The sequence below is a fragment of the Diadema setosum genome, chromosome 19, assembly GCF_964275005.1.
Source record: "Diadema setosum chromosome 19, eeDiaSeto1, whole genome shotgun sequence".
Taxonomy (NCBI): Eukaryota; Metazoa; Echinodermata; class Echinoidea; order Diadematoida; family Diadematidae; genus Diadema; species Diadema setosum.
The window spans coordinates 6,050,378-6,070,041 of record NC_092703.1 but is presented as its reverse complement, the minus strand read 5'-3'; the positions used below and the strand labels follow the sequence as shown (position 1 = coordinate 6,070,041).

At 38.9% G+C, this 19,664-nt stretch overlaps 1 protein-coding gene across 1 annotated transcript; it reads left to right on the top strand.

The window, feature by feature from the left end:
- Positions 1 to 4,749: 4,749 nt before the first annotated feature.
- LOC140242940 (uncharacterized) lies at positions 4,750 to 12,900 on the top strand. Its single transcript, XM_072322685.1, has 2 exons — positions 4,750 to 6,154; positions 12,665 to 12,900. The coding sequence occupies exons 1-2, from the start codon at positions 4,750 to 4,752 to the stop codon at positions 12,898 to 12,900; spliced, it is 1,641 nt and encodes a 546-aa protein (XP_072178786.1).
- The last annotated feature ends 6,764 nt before the right edge of the window (positions 12,901 to 19,664 follow it).

The window sequence follows — 19,664 nt, the reverse complement described above, 5'->3', positions numbered from 1 at the left end:
GGGGCAGCAGATCGAGCTTTCACCCAGTCTGGCACTTTTCTCTGAAACTCATTGCCTTTGAAACTGAGAATGGAGACCTCATTCCCTCTGTTCGAGGGGGAAGTCAAGACCTTTTTGTTCCAGTAACGTATGCTTTCTTTCAATTGGGATCTTTTCCTGAAAGCTCCTGAATGAAGCAATGTGGGAGGAGGTCTTACCTTTCTGCGCCAGGAGTGCCACTGTGTGACATACATGTCTGACTCATGACTTGCTTTACAACAATCCACATTTCTCGGTGACCGCTGAAACAAATAACATTGAACGAGGTTTCCTGCAAAATAGAGCTAAGATGTTATATTTAAAGAATCTGAAGTAGCATTGAGACAGTTTAATCATATTGGGTGTTATCAATGCGAAAATCTGTATTTTTTTTTTTTTTTTGGGGGGGGGGGGACATACTGTATGCTTGAACACAATATACAGTTTGATATCAATCACATTGTATTAGAATACAAATCCTAGTCATGGTGGTTTCCTCATTTTTCGATTGCCTATGTCAGAAAAGCTTTGCATTATAACTAGGCAACAACCCCTGATGTATCTGAAGGCCAGTTTTAAGCTGCACGGTGAAAGCCGTTTTTTACGTAAGATTGTGTTCGAACATGTCCATAAGCATTTTTTTTTTTTTTGAGAGGGAGGACAAGAACAATTTCAATGTTATTTGGGATGATAAACCGGAGAGGGAACTAAGCTACCAGTTTGGAGGGGGGGGGGGGGAAGGGTAGGTTTAAAAGCATTTGCATTTTCAAATTTGAAAATCAGCGATCTTGCGCACACTTTCAAAGGGACGTGTGGATTTTTTTTTAATAAACACGAAGAAAAGAAACAAATATTCCGGAAAAATGTACAATGGCTAAATTGTGGTTATCACCTTTTGTTCTGCGCGGGTGTCGTCAATCATAGTACGTACTAAGTCTATAGAGATCGATTTAACCGAAGAAGGAGTGGGGATGAATAGACGTGCACCCACTTTATGTCCAATAAACATATATGTTTATTTGACATAAAATGAGCGTTCATAAAGAATTATTTACATGACCATGTGACCTATGGTTATAAAATGCTGTCGGCCTATCTATTGTACGGGAATTCTGCACCCATGGAAATTCCCGTCCCTTATATTCTTATCTGCGACTGACGACTAAACATGATAATTATAAGAGGTTATTTCCCTCAGCCTTTCATTTTTTTTTTCTGTCAGAGAGCAAAAATACTATCTGATACAGTTGTTGCACATTGGTGAGATTTATATTTTCAAAGCGATTTTTTTTTTTTTTTTTTTATGTGAAGGTGCAGTGTTGTATCTGACGTAATTTTCTGATCTTTTTGATTGATTTCAAAAGACAGGTGCCTCAATCAGTGTGGACTGTTCTGGATAGCAAAATAGTTGTACTATATGATATTTGCTATTCATCACGAAGTATGCATGTTCTTCCCCATTTTCAGTAAGCATTCGAGAGATTTGCAAAATTACAAGGCCACAACTGATGTATCTAGATACCAGTCTATAGCGTCTTGATGTACGCCTCATAGAAAGTCATATTAAACGATTGAGCCCATAAACTGCAAATCATTAAAAAATATTCATGTCATATTCACATATTAATAAAGTAATATTTTATTGTAGGCCTGCGTATGTACCTTTTAAGCTTAACGACACCAGAAAGAAAAGACAGAGACCATAGGCTGCACATCCCATCCAGTATCCCCCCAACACACATCACATACTACACACACACACACACACACACACACGCACACTCTTGGATAGAAAGGTATAGGGAAGGAGAGAGAGAAGCCTACAGTAGGAATGTTACTAAAATCTATCACTTTTACAGTAACTTCATTTAGAATTAAGGACTGTAAAACTCGAATAATTTTTCGTGTGTAACATGTATTATTCTTGTCACAGGGGACTTTCCTCTGAATGTGGGGAACGAAAGTCCTCCCCGCGACTGGGATCTTTTCTATTATAGTCAAAAGTTGACTCTCTCAAAATGCAGCAGATTGCTAGCAGACCATTCATTCAATCAACTTTTCCGACTTGTGCAACGAATGTGCCTCGAAAGAAGTAGTCAATCACACAGTGCTCTTACAATATAACAATCAGTAAGATGTATTATACTGTTCTCAAATTGTGGTCGTTTACAACAATAACATAATGCAAACTTGAATACAGATATCAAATTCCACTTGATCTTGAGCTTGGTTGCTCTGCTCGTTGGTTTATTCTAGAAGCTCCCGTGCTTGGTTGCTCTAGGTTGTCGACGATGCCCTGCCTGAAGTAGCGGGTCGTCTCCCCTTTCTGGTCGTTGGCTTCCCAACTTCTGGTCCTCTCTGGAACCCCAAACTGTGGATCTCTCTGGAACCCTAAACTTGGTCCTCGCTGGAAACCCTAAACTTGGTCCTCGCTGGAATCCTAAAACCCTGTTAATTTGATAACATGATACCTCCCTTATAATTTGTGGTCTTTAATTATTCCTGATTCTATTCATATAACTTCAACAAAACACATTTATATTCCATCATATTACCACTGATTAGCCACACATAATTTCCATAATAATGTTTCACCATGGATCATTATCTTTCAGTGTTGAATAGGGGTGATTAATCAGCCCATTAGAATCCAAGCGTTGTTCTAATTCTCTATTTCTTTCACAATGCAATTAAAATTCGGTTTGACATACAAACATCACACATACAATGCAATATCGGGAATTACATAGGAACTTACAAGGCATAAACAACTTCAATTAGATGATCGTGTACTTACAACAGTTGTTGATGTTTAAACTCGAATCCTCCTAGATTCTCTTGTGGACAGTCAGGCTGTCCAAGCCGAAATGCAACAATCCCTGAATCACACTGATTCCAAATAACACTCTGCTACTCTCTAACTTCGCAATCTCGAAGTAGAGTAGCCTGGTCCTGAGTGTTCCGCAAATAATGGCATCTGAATTTTGTGCCCAAACACTGCATATTTATACATTTGTTGGACCATAGGTCTCCATGTAAAATTAATTAAATGAAGTGACTTCCTAGAAAGTTTTCATAGAAGTCCTGCCCCCTTTTCTTATTGGATGGAGTTTTCTGTCTGTCAAAACTTTCCTGAGTATCTCATTTTGCATTGGTCAAGCCTCTGCTTGACGTCATTACTTCCTGTCCACGGAAACCAAATTCTTTGAAGTGGTCCTGTTTTGACCTAGCTAGAAACTTGTGTTTGACGTCGTGAATGACGTCCACATACCAGATAGTATGAGGCATACTACCAGGGATACCCTTTCCTCGTATTTTGACGTCATGTAAGGTTTACTCATCCCCAAAACATTTAATTCCATATCACTCTCTTTTACTTTGATTGTGCATCTCAACATCTCCTTATATGGTTATTTTGATGCAAGCTTTTGTCTTTAAAGCTGCACTTCTTTTGTAACCATTGGATAACATCAATTTCTTACATGAGCTACCTAATAAACAGTAGTATAATGAGACAAATTATTACGTGACAAATACAAAATATGTCATATCATGACAATAATCATAAAACAAAGGCGAAATTTGAAAGTTAGTATGTTAACAATGCTTATATACGAGGGGAATTCAGGAAATTGGATAGTATACAAATAATGACTGCTATGAGGGGCACAGTTAAAATTATGGGCCCAAGGTTATGTCCAAACCATAACTATGACCGAAGCGAAGCTGAGGGCATAGTAATGGTTTTCACATCACCGAGGGCCTATATAATTTTAACTGTGCCCCGAATATCAAGCTGTCATTATTTGTTTTATATACCAAAAATATAGATTCTTCTTATCTGATTGGTTAAAAGGTTACCTGAATTAAACAAGGACTAAAAGCTATTTATTTACAGCACTCGTAATCAACGCTGATCGACAGCGCGGCGGGCGTATATCATTGTAATGCGTACATAATGTATGAGCGATCTATGTGTACGGGGTTGCAACTGTCTCCAAACCTATTTACATGGCACAGTTGATTCTATGCCCCAGGCACAGTACATCATGACGTCATTTTGATCAAACCAATCAGATGAGAGGAATCTATATATGAGGTACGTGTATATAATTATTATTACAAGACAAAAGGAGATCATATTAAACTATCAAAAGTTTTATCATGTATCGTCTGTTTCTTTTTCTTTGCGATTTTGTCTGACCAGTGTTTATAAAGTTTCGATCAAAAAAAAAATGTCCCTACGGAAGGTTTTTGCTGAGAACAGCTCCTAGGTGAAACTCACACCACGAAGGTAGAAATGAATCTCGAACTTGAAAGGCTTTTACATTATTGCGGTTCCTTTTTACTTGCCGTTAGCCCGTGGACAAAACATACAATGTAAAAACAATTCCACGAGGAGAACAGATATATGAACGCTGGCTGAAATTCTCCCCAAGGAGTGGAGAGTGCATACTGCCGGTGCTGGTTGGAGAAAAATTTATCCAAAACCGGGGTTATATATTCTGTAATGCTCATCAATTGCAATACTTAGCAAGTGTGAAACGTGCTGTATACTAACTAGCTATTATCATTCAATCATCATTATTATGAGTAGCATTAGATAGCATAGTAATGCAAGGTCAGCTATCAGAAGAATGGATAAACTGAAGTGAATTTATCTTCAAAATATATGATTTGACTGTAGGTGGATCATTTCCTGTTGGATTCTGCGTGCGTCACATCGTCATCATGGCCTCTGGATTTACTCCACCAAACACCCCCAAGAGGAAGTGTGATGAGTGCCACTCTGACGTGAAGTCTTGCCAAGCGTCCTATCGCCTCGAAATCAAGAAGAACCTGTGCAATGAATGTGCCATTAAACACCAGGACTCCATCAAGGGATTGGCAGACAAAGTGAAATGGACTTACCAGAAGCATACTGATAAAACGGCAGAGCTTTTTTGCGTCTCTCATAACTATCCCATTTGTCAGGTGTGTGCCTTAACATCGTATCACACAGACTGCAAACGGGATGATCTCTACGACGTGAAAACAGAGAGGGTAAAACAACTTGTTGATCTCATGCGTGATGCTCAAGATAGATGCAATGATCTCAAACAAAGCGATGTAGAAGTACAAAAAATGACCAGACATTTAAATATGATTAGGGAACAGTTGTCCACTGCAGCCCAACAAGAGACAAAGAGGGTTACTAATGACAGAGACCAGAAAGAAGAGATGATCAATGCAGAGTACGATCAGAAGGTCAAAAAGTTGAACGAAGAGCGAAATGAGAGGCTGAAATGCACCAGAGATGAAGCGGAGAAGATTCTCCAGAAGATCCGAGACGAGCAGTACTCGCTTCAGGAGCAGTTGGACAGGATAGAACGGGGACTAGAAGCGTGCAAAACCAAACTCGTTCCTGGTCTCGAAGAGGTAGCTACAAAGGTCAGGGATGGATGTATGAAAGCTGAAAACCTCATCATCAATCAAGAGAATCTCATGAAGGACTTCCAAGACGTCACCCGACAGATGATGGAACATCTTCATGTTGAACTCAGCACGGAGAGACTAGACATTGTGAAAGGGGAGATTGAAAAATTAAAGTTCAAAAAAGGAAGTGGAAGTAAAATCCTTGGTACAATAGAAGGGTTAGAAGAGCAGTGGGTTAAAGTAAGGGATGTGTGCCAATCATCTAATCGTTTCTTGGGATGCACTAGTAGCTACGTTGTAATTACCGAAAAAAAGAATGTCTTGGTCGTGTATCTTGATAAGATGAAACATAATGGAACTAGGAAAATTATTGGATTAGGGGAGTTCAAGCCCCACTGCTACAATGCTCTGTCTGATGGTGGACATATCGTTGGTACCACTGATGGCAAACTCATGGTGTACGATCAGCTCTGGAATTATGCGAGAACGATTGATACCAAGTTCCAACCATCACTTCTTGTCACCGTCAACAAGGATGGATTGATTCTGGTGGCAAAATTCCGGGGGTCTGCCATTTCTGTGTTCCACCCTAAAGATGGGAAATGCCTGAACACTATTAAGCTGGCAGATGACATGCTGATAAACGAGTTGAAGACCATGTCAACAGGAGACATGATCGTGCTTATAAAAACACGCAGGTTGATAATGACGCACAGGGAACGTAGCGTAGTCTGTATAATGGATCGATGTGGTGGGGTTATTAAACGTCAAATTCCATTTGAAGGTTGTGTTATAAGCATGGCAGTCGATGTGTCCATTGACTGTGTGTACGTTATGTATTTGGACCAGAGTTCACAGTGTGTTCTTGAACAGAATAGTTTACGCGATGGCAATCAAGCATCACATTACGTTACAGAGACAATAACTACTGCTCATCCTCCCTCATTTGAAGTGCCAGCACCAGGCTTACTAATCATGAAAAATAAATATCATCTTTCCATCTACAAACGACCACAGTTTCTGATTGACTTCCTTGAAGGAATTCAGAGTCACATAATTGATCTATCTGGTGTAAACAAACTAATGTACTACTAACATATTCACTGACATATGGTGTTGCGAGCATTGCACATGCAGTCGCTGAAACTTCAGTAAATTTCCCATTCTAAATTTGATCAAAGGAAAATAACGTTATATTGATTGAAGTCAACTTGTAATGATTTTGGTTCAGGACATTTTGCAACGGGAGTTACCTCAGTCTCAAAGTTATTGACCAATATAGAGTTTAATTACATGGTGTTTTATAGGTCGATGTTTTATCATGTTATACATAATTTTCATTGACATTAGAAGTAAATGCAACAGCTTCTTTTTCATTTATTGGCCACTTTCAATGAATTATCATTATACTGTTATGGTTCTTTGACGTTGCTTTTTTATCGCCTTTTGACATGGATCCGACATCCCCATAGATCATGCCTCTTAGTTCTTACCATTTCATCATCTTGTTATTTTTTTATTTATTTATTGTACTTACTGCACTCACAAGTGTTTTGGTTCCGCGGCAGGATTTCATAAAAGTCCGTTTCTGGTGTTACTTAATCTGAGTTACTTTCTGTCAATAACATTTTCTATGAAGTGTTACTCATTCGGTGTCCTGCGCTGTAGCCACATAATATATAACATAAGATCACGTATCGTTTGCCAACAAGGGACGAGAAGAAGTAATAGATGAATCATTCTGTGTCTTTGAAATGTTAATAAATGGGTGTCCTGTGTCCTTGTAGACGTCATATCACAGAGCATGAAATATGATTGCACAACATACAATCGGATATACTAATAAATTCATGGAATAAATATAACAGCGAGAAATCATCCATCCGTTTGGGAGGAGCGACTCTGTACGCCAAAATCCCACAAGTCATGACGAGTTATGACTTTTGAATACCGTCACTCGATTGATTGATTGATTGAGTTATGTTTAGAGGTTGGTATATATTATGGTACATCTTAACCTAGTGTTACCGCTTTAATTCAACAGTGTTCGTCCAGAAGGCCTTGCCATCATTGATCATGTTAGTAGGGCCAGGATTAATGAATCAAAGGGAACAGAGCTAACGAAGCGTCTTGGTTAATTATGTCGCGCTTAGAGGATACGAACGCAGGATCGCCTGTGTGAAGGTGGCGAGCCTAACCACACTTAACCGTATTGCCGAACACTATAGTATACTTGATGTGTAATTATTAGTGTAGATTATGGCAACTATTTTGATGTTTTTTATTAAAATCTTAGGTGTTGTTTCCTGTAGATTCCTTCTCATATAAATGAAAGGAGCTAATGCCTCATAATATAGTAAAGAAACTTGTTCACTTGTCTCATGAGAATTTGACTTTGAACGATTTTTGTCTTCTGAATTAGGACATAAAAACGACGGCGAGCGTATTTCCCTGTCGTGTTTTAAGATTTATATCCATCTCATTGTTCAAAATTTTGATGGAGGTTATAAGCTAGCATATATGTCTGGCTAAGTAAGTAGATGTTGCACAATAGCTGTACATCGCATCTTTTTAGAAAGTTATGCTGAAACTTTCTCATTCGCTCTTCTCTGATTATTCGACTTAATATGTCTCTCTTAGGGGGAAAGTGCGATAATACAAGTCTGCTTTAGTTCAAATCCCTTAACGCTGCTGTGTAATGCTATTATTATTTCACGTTTTATATCAGATATTTATCACTAACTAATAGGCACCTATTCATTATTGTCAGAAAAAAAAACTTTTTACCAAATATTGCGTCATCATATTTCCGTATTTTGCCTTCATTTTAAAATGATCCAGAGAAATAATTGCCTAGTTTTACGAGCTGTGGGTATATCAGTAATCATTGTTTTGATGTATATAAAATAATTTTTGTTACATTTATCGTAAGTAACTGTACATATACATATGTTAAGAGAAAAGTGATCTTCATAACAAGTACTTTAATGTATAGTGTACGAAAATCATCGAAATACTTTCCAATTTGTCAAAAGAAATATTTAATGATCTTAATACAACAGAATGGCAAAACTCTGCATAAGGTATTGACTGAAGTAATTTTGCTTGAATGTATGGTATGCTTTGCCATATTATATATATTTTAACTTAGATCACAATTGGAATATTTCCAAAGAAAAAAATAAGATCATTGCAATAATGTCCCTAAAGTAATATTGGTAAAAGGCTCCGTTCTTTGGTATAAATTTGGAAACCTTAGTGACATCTGTAAATGATGCAGAGTTACCAAAGAATATCCAAAGTTTGTATATACCTGCATTGAGCTGCATTATGAATAGTTATTGTCATAATGTATGTAGACAAGCATGATGCAGGTTACCTCAACTTGTATATTGTTTGCATTCAGCAGAATCCTGTCTATATGCAGATATGCGTGTAGGAAATGCACGATGTTTCATACAGCACCTATATACGTGGCATTCCTGAACAGGTCTACAACACCAGCTGTCATATACGTGATATTTGTGAGTTCTTTTATATTCTCTGGATTGTCTTATTTGATGCTTGCATCGAAAGATATCATTCAAGGTGACTTACAAAATACAATGATTTACAAAATACGAGTTTTAACTTTTCTGATGCTTCTCTAACAAAGATTTCCACCATAATTAATCGAGAGAGATCGAAGTGCGGAAGTTATTGTCTATAACAGTGAATCAGAAATACATCCATGTGTGCTTCAGGTCAAATACGAAGTGTGTCTTGTTGCTGTTGGCAATTACTTCATTGAGGTGAACTCAGCAATAATTACCTCTGTGGTAATTGTAACATAGAAAGCATAAAGATTCTTTGAATGTCGTTATTAGTATGCTGTATCAGGGACAAATGGTGCATTACATGTTGCGATTTGTTACGGTCTCGCTGTGTTGAAATTTGGGGAATAAAGCTGAAAAGGGATGAATCAGTAAATGGGTCAGTGGAATGTGTGTTGAAACTGACTGTGCATTATATTTAACACTTTTTCATTAATGTATAAGATGTCTTTCGTATTTCCTGGGCTATTTTGGCAACATGTTACAATGGAAATAGAAATCAAAGAGTATATTATTTCCGGTGGTGTGCTTGTGTCTTTAATGTAAATGGTTTAGTCAACGATACCCACTGGTAAGTAATCAAATCAACCACTGATAAATAATCAAAACAATTAAACAAAAAATTCCAATCATTGTTTTAAATGGATGTACATTGTAATGTCTTTTAAACTAGGTTTTTCCCCTGCCAATTTCAAAAAATGTCATTTATTTCCATGTTTTGCATATTCAAATTCGTATGTTTGAAGCGATGAAATAACTTTAATCAAGCGATTACATTTAATGTTTTCAGATTCGTTTTAGGCACCAAAATCAGTGGTCACAAGTTCAAATTCGGATGTAAGCATTTAATTTCTTGTTTGGGCATGGAATTCAAAGTTTGTGTATTGAAATTATTGCACGATGGACTCGTGAAGCACTTTTAATTTCGTTTTGAGCAAGCGATTTTCATAATTGAGCATTCAATTTAGTAATACACAAAATATTCATAAAATAAGCAAAAGGGCTTCATGTTCAACTGTTCATTGACTGTGATTATTATTCTTTATCTTAAATTTCATCATCATAATCAGTATTTGTTTATTCAAACATCCAAATGGTTTTCTTTTGTTAAGCATGTCATTTATACTTCAATATAAAATCTTCGTTTCAATAGTCACTTCATTACATGGCTTTCTACATCTCTAATTTACATCTTTCTTTCTTTAAGATCACATTGTGCTTATTACGTTCATTCGACATCTTTCTGTCTTTATTTTACTCATTATCGTCATATTGACTTGTGATCTTCATTAAAGTTTACATACTTGTTTTTGAACTTGAGCTTTATGAACTTGTTTGCACATTATGCGAATTTGAATACGGTACTTACACTTGGAAAGAGCTGGCGACAGATGGAGACGAAGTTGAATAATCGTTGCCGAAAGTTTGGTGATTTAGAATGTGCAAATGTGAAATCTGTTGCCGAATTTGCCAATTTGAACGAAAAACACGATTTTGAATGATGTTTTTCGATGTCTGAGCAAATTTGATGAAAATGAATGCTTCTAATATGAAATGAACATGACAAAAGCTTATCTGGCCATGCTGGCCAGGAAAACATATAATGCTTTTTATTGATTCATGTGTATATTGGCCGAGAAATTGGCAATAATTTAGCCGAGCAAATATTGTAATGCTCATACACTTTTAGATTGAAAATCACCTAACTCCAAAGTAAAAAATGGTTATTTAAGTAAAAAAAAAAAAGAAACATTCTCTTCTATAGGGTTGCTTATAATATCTGTACCATCTGTCCTTGGAAACAAGATACAAATACTACATGACTTTTTATTCGAATCTGGGGATTATCTCAATCATTTCTTAAAACAGATATTTACATGTTTAAATTAAAATAATATATAATACAGCATCCTCTTGAAATGAAAAATCATATCTTGTAAATACAACATGAAATATACAGAAATCAACAATAATGACATTTTTCTAATTTTATTAACTTTCTGCATAAGTCTGAACAACGTTCGTTAATCATTGCGACATATACTTTTGAAGGAGCGTGATGAACCCACAAATAATGTAGAAATGTCCACAAATAATGTAAAAATACCCACACAACATAGAAATTGGACATTGCCCACAAATGTAGAAAACGCTCAATAATGTAGTAATGATTCCAAAACGTCGCCCACTAATGTACAATCGACAAAGTTGTTTGTAGACATATTTCTTGTCTAGGGTTGCGCTTCTGGTAAAATAATGTGTAGGAATGCGTGTGCGGGTAAGGTGGGGAGTCGAGATGTGTGTGTGTATGCATGTCTGTGTTGCGGTGTGCTGTGTGACCGCGTAGTAGTCCACTGCCTGCACTGTCTTCGTCCTCCCTGATTCCCTTTCGCACAGTGGGGCTCACACCTGTTAATGAAATAGAATGTCCCTGACCGCTTCTAAAAATCGTACCAAAGATACCAAAATAAATGAAGAAAAAAAGTAACGAAAAATCAGAAATACAGTTGTGTAAAAAACCGAATAGCTGCAGGTATGGAGTATGAATACCCCTACAAAGTGCATTTTTGGTTGGAAGATAAAAGCCTTTCATGCAATTTATAGGGACTATATTTTAATGGGTGCATTTACAGGAAATATTGGTGATTTGTGTGTGTGTGTGTTTGTGTGTGAAAAGAACACTCGTAATCTTGCTTTGCGGACAGAGTTTGAACTGAAGAACTCGCCGATAAATTTGATGGATGAAAGGGTATAGGGCCTATCTCACTTATCCGGGTTACTGAAGATGAAACAGTTTATTTCTCCCAGCTATTTTACGGAACTTTTGAATTTTGAATTTTAACACACGTCTCTATGAGGGGAAATTTACTCGTAAGAGCCCAGTACAGTCAATGAGAGAGCATACCTATATTTCGTTGGTGATGTCGTTGTAGGAATCAGTTTTAACAGTCAGAGCCTTCTAGGGCTCACAGGGGTAAATAATTCCCCATAGAGACGTGTGTTAAAATTCAAAATTTAAAATATTCTCTAAAATAGCTGGAAGAAATGAGGTGTTTCATCTTCACTAACCTGGATAAATGAGATATACCCTTTCATCCATCAAATTCCCAAGGCGGGTTCTTCAGCTCAAACTCTGTCCATAAGGGTCCGCAAAGCCAGACTACGAGTTCTTTTCACTAAAAAAAAAATCACCTATTTTCTGTACATGTAATGAAAAAGCTTTCATCTTCCAACCAAAATGCAGTTTGTAGAGGAATTCATACTCTGGATTACTGATCTTTAAACAGTTTTTTTTTTCACTTATTTTGGTATCTTTGGTACGAATTTCTGGAGGGGTCTGGGACATTCCATTTTATTTACAGGTGTGAGTCCTCTAGCTCTGCAATTAGTGGACTTACGATGCGTGTCGCTACGAACCGTCCTATGAGGGAGCAAATGGAACCAAAAAAAAAAAAAAGGAAAAAAAAGACGAAAAGAGGCCGGAATCGGGGCGACGTGGAGCTGCCCTGTTATTCCGAGTAAGTTACGCGGGTTTGCTGCTGGAAGGGATTTTCCAGCAATTTATTGTGCGGACAGGCAGATAAGTATGCTGGCGAGTTTCACACTTGCGTCTTTAAGGCCGTGTCACACCTTTTCAGGCAAGCGTGCGACTTTCGAAGAACAATTTTACTACTCGGAGGTCCGCGCAGGTGACCCGCACATGACAGTACCCAGCACGTATCTCACTCGTAGTTGCCCGGAGACGCGCACGCAGATCACCATTAGGAGGCCCTCGGCAGCTCACAGGCAGTTGCGCGTGGATCCGTATACCTATAGATGCGCTGAAAGCGGGCGTGTCATCTGCTGGAAATCTGCTGAAATTCTACGAGCATAATACGGGTTTTTAATACGGGTGTTTTACTGGCAAGGAACGGTGTTGATACCGCCAATGAGCACCCCCCAAATAAAGATAAAAGAAAATAAAAAAAAATCAGAAAAAATTCTTACAATCCAAGTAGGATACAGCCAAAATAAGGGTCACCATAAACGCCCACTATTGTATAGAATTAAATCAACCACAGATGTAGAAATTTTCCACATTTTATTGTGTGGTTGATGTGTAAAATTTGATGCCACATTAGTGGGCGTTTTCTACATCCGTGGGCGCTGTTCGTTTCTACATTCATGGTTGAAATTTTCTACACGTGTGGACGATGTTTTCTACATTTGTGGGCGATTTCTATCGGTATTTTGTGGGCGATGTATTTCTACATAAGTGGGCGTTTCTACATTATTTGTGGGTTCAACAGAGCGTCAACACTCATCGCTTCTCAGTTGGTTGAAGAGGTTAGATCAATTGCATTTCCTCTCTTACTACACTGTATCATGGTACAAGCCAGGGAATGAGGACAGGCCTATTACTTCTATTACTTTTTACTTCTTATCAGTTCAGTGAAACGTTAAAAATAACTTCCTGGTTTCTTCACTCATCAGCTGCAGGGATTTATCTAAATATCTCTAGTACACACCAACGTCTATAACGCGTCTTAATGCTGGTCTAGTCAGGGTCCTTTTCTTCGCCGCCCCCCCCCCCTTCCCAAGTAGGGCCTACGTGCGTTATTGTGAGTAGCATTTATTTTAAACGAGGTTTACAATGAATGAGCATGTGATTTTTAATGCAAACACGATTGATTAGGGAGCGGTGCTGCATTGTTTCTTTTGACCTTTATACAACTCAAAGTTTGAATTATGTATGATATAAATCTACACTGCACTGTATATAATGTATACTGTGTTCACGCTTGTCATTAATGTGGGTGCTTTGACAGCGGTATGTATGTTCTACCTTTCCACGTTTCTCTAATTTTCTCTCTGGACACACCTACTAAGTATTCTTTAAGTGTTACTGTATGGGACTTATAGTTTAAGAGGGCCTTTCCTCGAATGATCCAGTTCTTTCATCTTTGTATGAAACTTTTATCTAGACCTCTTTTCCTTGAAATATCATTTCATACTGAAAGTCGAGTAACTTCAAGATGTGTTCACTAGGCATGCAAGGAGGTATATTCACTTATACTTTAAAACTGATACTCACTTCTTGTAAACTGCCATAGGTACAACTTGTTTTGCAAATATATTGTCAAAAGCTGTTCATTACCTATAATGGTCGACGCCTGCATTTATTAAATAATTGCCTCATGTTTGGTCTATACGTGAGGATGAAACAAAATGTGAGTTGCATTAAAGCAAATTCGGGTGTCTCCGTCGGTATCATCATGCATCATATTCTATCCTCTGTTTCACAGATTTGTAAGTGGGATTCCCAAGTCTTCAACGTTCCCCGCAGTCCGTTTTCTTGCCACTAGAGGTCTTTCTCACCAAATATTTAATTTGCTGCCTTTTTCTGTGGAAAGAAACAAAAACTCGGAGCAATTTCTTCGATTTGCAGGCAAGTGATGTCGCGTTTACTGTTGGCATGAGTCAAGCATGGGCGTAAATCCCGGGGGGGATGGGGGGGATATATCCCCCCCTGAAATGGAGGAGGGGGGGATGGCCTGTACAATCATCCCCCCCTGAATTTTGGGGAAAAAATGGAGGAAGCAGAAATGTGATTGTATCAATTTTGGCATATTGCATGACGTTTGTACGCCGGCCTTCAGACAGGTAACAGAGCTGAACAGTATTCTATCTTGTAGGAAAATGTATACATAATTTTCTCAAGCGCTCGCTCGCTTCGCTCGCTCGCGAAGAAAGTAACATCGACATACACTGTAAGGTATGGCTCAGACGTTGACAACGTCAAATAGTATAGGCCTATAATGTAAACATGCTATGACGCGAGTAACTGGGGACCATCTGCAAGATATGTAGGAAAACAAACAAACAAACAAACAATTACAAAAACTATATCGCCATAATTGAACCCCTCCATTTCCTGAATCATTCCTGAGAAACGACAGTGACTGGTGACTCAGTCAGGATACATCTATGAGCATACCCAGGAAGATCAGGGGCGTCGAATCTATCTGGGGGGGGGGGGGGGGGGGGCAAAGGGGCATTTGCCCCGCCCCTACGGAAGTGTTTAGGCAGACAAATCATTTATCCCCCAAGCAATTCCCGAGATGAGGACAAATCTCGAACTTTCTTAATGGAAAATTGTCCAAATATCGCCAGAACTATGCACCAGATCGTTGTATTGCAATCATAAACATGCAAAAGCTCCGCTATACAGGATCCCTTTCGATAGACTTTGTACACTTTTGAGATTGACGTATATTTCCCTAATTTATCAAAGAGTGTGCAGCAGATCTTTCACTTAACAAAAGCACCCTCATATGCAGAGGCGTCGATGGGGGGGGGGGGGATTGTTCCCCCGTAAAAGTGGGACAAACAAAAGCGAAAAATATAGCTACAGTGTAAAAGTGTGGAGTGTAAAATGTCAAAATTTTAAAGCTCGCTCGCATTTAATCGCTATGCCATTCTCCTGATGCTGCTGCCTGTGAATGGCAGCAGTTGCGCCCGGTGCGCCCGGCCCCTTAATTTCCAAAGCGAAAAATATAGCTACAAACTACAAACGGCAGTTTTTGGACTGTAAAATGTCAAAATTTTGAAGCTCGCTCGCTTCGCTCGCTCGTATTTAATCATTATGCCATTCTCCTGATGTTGCTGCTAGTAATTGCCAGTAGTTTTCGCCCGGTGCGCCCCCCTTAATTTCCAAAGCGAAAAAATACAGCTACAAAGGACAAGTTTTGGGACTGTAAAATATCAAAATTTTCAAGCTCACTCGCTTCGCTCGCTCGCATTTAATCATTATGCCATTCTCCTGATGTTGCTGCTAGTAATTGCCAGTAGTTTTCGCCCGGTGCGCCCCCCTTAATTTCCAAAGCGAAAAAATACAGCCACAAAGGACAAGTTTTGGGACTGTAAAATATCAAAATTTTCAAGCTCACTCGCTTCGCTCGCTCGCATTTAATCGTTATGCCATTCTCCTGATGTTACTGCCAGTAATTGCCGGCAGTTGCGCCAGGTGTGTCCCCCCCCCCCTTGATTTCCAAAACGAAAAAATACAGCCACAAACGACAGTTTGGGGACTGTAAAATGTCAAAATTTTCAAACTCGCTCCCTTTCATTTAATCGTTATGCCATTCTCCTGATGTTGCATGCTGCCAGTAATTGCAAGCAGTTGTGCCCGGTGCGCCCCCCCCTTTAATTTCCAAAGCGAAAAATATAGCCACAAACGACAGTTTTGGGACTGTAAAAAGTCAAAATTTTCAAGCTCACTCGCTTCGCCCGCTCGTATTCAATCGTTATGCCATTCCCCTGATGTTGCTGCCAGTAACTGCCAGTAGTTGCACCCGGTGCACCCCCTTAATTTCCAAAGCGAAAAAATACAGCCAAGAGCGGCAGTTTTGGGACTGTCAAATGTCAAAATTTTCAAGCTCGCTCGCTTCACTCGCTCGCATTTAATTGTTATGCCATTCTCCTGATGTTGCTGCCAGTAATTGCCAGCAGTTGCACCCGGTGCGCCCCCCTTAATATCCAAAGCAAAAAAATATACAGCCACAAAGGACAGTTTTTGGACTGTAAAATGTCAAAATTTTCAAGCTCGCTCGCTTCGCTCGCTCGCATTTAATCGCTATACCATTCTCCTGATGTTGCTGCCAGTGATTGACAACAGTTGCGCCCGGTGCGGCCCCCCTTGATTTCCAAAGCGAAGAAGTATAGCTACAAACGGCAGTTTTTAGCATGTAAAAGCATTATGTCAAAATTTTCAAGCTCGCTCGCTCCGCTCGCTCGCATTTAATCGCTATGCCATTCTCCTGATGCTGCTGCCAGTGATTGACAGCAGTTGCGCACGGTGTGCCCCCCTTAATTTCCAAAGCGAATAATATAGCTACAAACGGCAGTTTTTGGACTGTAAAATGTCAAAATTTTCAATGTAAAAAGATTTCACCGTGGGAGGGAGAAACCCCCTACCATACCCCCCCCCCCCTCGCTTGCTTCGCTCCCTCACGATCTCATAACCGCTCCCCCAAGATCAAATCCTGTCTACGCCGGTGATAGGCCCCACTATTTAGTAGGCCTTCGCAGTGATGTCGCACAGGCGGAACAAGAGCTGAAATACCACGATTTAGTCATTCAATAATATATTGTGAATATTTCATTTTCTATTGGTTTTTTAAAGAAAAAACAAACAAAAATTTCACCAAAAGTGTGCACCAGATCGCTGAATTTCAGGTCTGAAAATGCAAAATCTTTCTCGTGTGGGAGAGGGACCCCCCCCCCCCATACACACCCTCCCCCCGTTAACCCGGTCGCTCCGCTCTCTCTCACAGATATTTCAAAAACAAAAAATGTCTTCATACTTTTAAGGTCTGAAGTCATCTGACAAGCAAAAAAAAGCAACAGCAAGAACAAAAAGTCTTCATATTTTTGCTGCCACTTTCCTCCCACTTTATATTTCATGCAAAAGAGTGGGACATCCGATCCCTGTAAAGTGTGCGTGTGTGTGGGGGGGGGGGGGGAGAGAAGCTTCTCCCTCCCCCCTCCCCCCCCCCCCCTCCCCCCAAGGCTGCGCCGGTCCGGTTATGGGCTTGTAAGCGTGGTGATGGTGACCATCCCCCCCCACTCCTCAGTACGGATTTACGCCGTTGGAGTCAAGTAAGGACCTAGTACACTACAGTGAAGGAACAATGCATGTCTAACTGCATGGATGAGGTCTGTTAATGGAAGTGGCCAAATAGGTCGGCCTGTACGAATGCAGGCTTGTGTTTAGGGCTTGTGTTTAGAAGCATAAAAGGTTAGAAGGAGCCCTAAACAAGAACCTCTAGTCGTGCAGGCTGGTCTAATGATTTGGCCACATTCATTTACGGATCTTCAGTCCATGCAGTCAGACATGCATTATTCCTTAAATCACAATAACACACAAACTTGGAAAAAGTTTACTTTGTCATTGTTGTATTTGAAGTTCATGTGCTCAGTCATGCATGATGTTTGTCAACATAACTAGATATCATTGAAAAGAGGAAGAGTTCATCTTTCCTTACATGCAATATCAAGCTCTCAATTATAATACAGCAGCCGTCAAATTAGGATTATTATTTTTTTCTTTTTTTTTTGATACGCACTGTAGACAGCGTTGGTTTTTGTGACTAAATCTACCAGGTGTTGCGTGATAATATGAGGTTTCGTTTCTTCGCCTTGATCTTCATCGTTTACTGCACACCTATCTATGAATTCAGACGGAAGAGACTCTAAAATGCATTGTCGGAGCCTGCACATAATAAATGTGGCCTTCAGTCTCCCGGTGCGCACTGTGCGAAGCTGCACACCATGTGTTTCATGAGTACATTATATTTGTTGTATTACATTTGTATTACATATATTATAGGGCCTCATCCATGTCAAGCTCTGCTTATGATGACGGTCCCCTGTATTGATTTCTCCTTTGTTCATAGATACAGTATGTTATTTTGATTCATATGTCACTATAGACTGATGTTGTCACGCAAATGATATTTTTTTTTTGTGTGTATTGATTTGTATGTTATCTGTATCACTCTGTTTTCATTTGCACTTGTATTTGGAGAAAGAAAATGCAGAAATAAACCAACCAAACAAACAAACAAACAAATATGTGACTAGTTGTTGTTGTTGTTGTTGTTCTTGTCGTTATTGTTTTGTTATTGTTGAATTGATACTGTTGTTGTCCTACATATGCGTGTCTTTTATGAATACTGTTGTGATTCTATATATAGATTCCAAATTCGTAATGCATTGAGCATGTGGCCTTTCTGAAATAGGTCAGTTTTATACGCTGCGTGGTGTAAACATACTCCTTTCTTCCTTTTTGTTTCTATTGTATAAGGGCTTGCCTTTTCAAAGTTTAAAGCCATAATGGTTAAGTGACAATGATATTTACTTTTCTATGCATTCAAACTGCATGTGAATAAAATATCATACACATGCAGTTTGAATACATAGAAAAGTATCACAGTGTGAGGAGTTTGACAAATAAAAGTTTCATGTCATTAGTTCGACATTAGACTCGAAGTGAGTTCAGTGCAAAATTTGAAGAAAACATACACACAAACACACATAGGCCTACACAAATATCAGCAAGCCCATGCGCATGCGCACAAGACTGAAACGGCATGTATAAGTACTCTGTATGGCATCAAAATCTGCGGAATGAGATTTCAATTTTGCCATGAGCATTTCATTGCTTATAATCTTCAGTATTATACGAAAGGAATTTAGGACACTGAACAGAAACACAACTTACAGTGTATAGGGTAGAACGAATACTTTTCAAAGTTTATTTTCGTCTCGTCTTGTTTTCTTTTTCACAAAATCAAACCTTGACATTTCAAATATATACTGACTTAATCAAGAATGTCAGTCTAACCCGCTCTTATCTGTCGGACATAAAACAAAAAAATATTAACATATTAGGGATTGCTGACAACAGTTCATACAAAGAAACTTTTATCACGAAAATGAAAGCATGTCTCGATGTTGAGGTTTTTTATACAATGCATTGTGTATAATGGTGACTCTTTTTTTCACTCACGTTCAGCCCCACACATGAAAAAAAAGTGTGTGTGTGGGGGTGGGGGGTGGGGTGGGGTAAGCAATTCCGCTGACAGGTCCAATGAG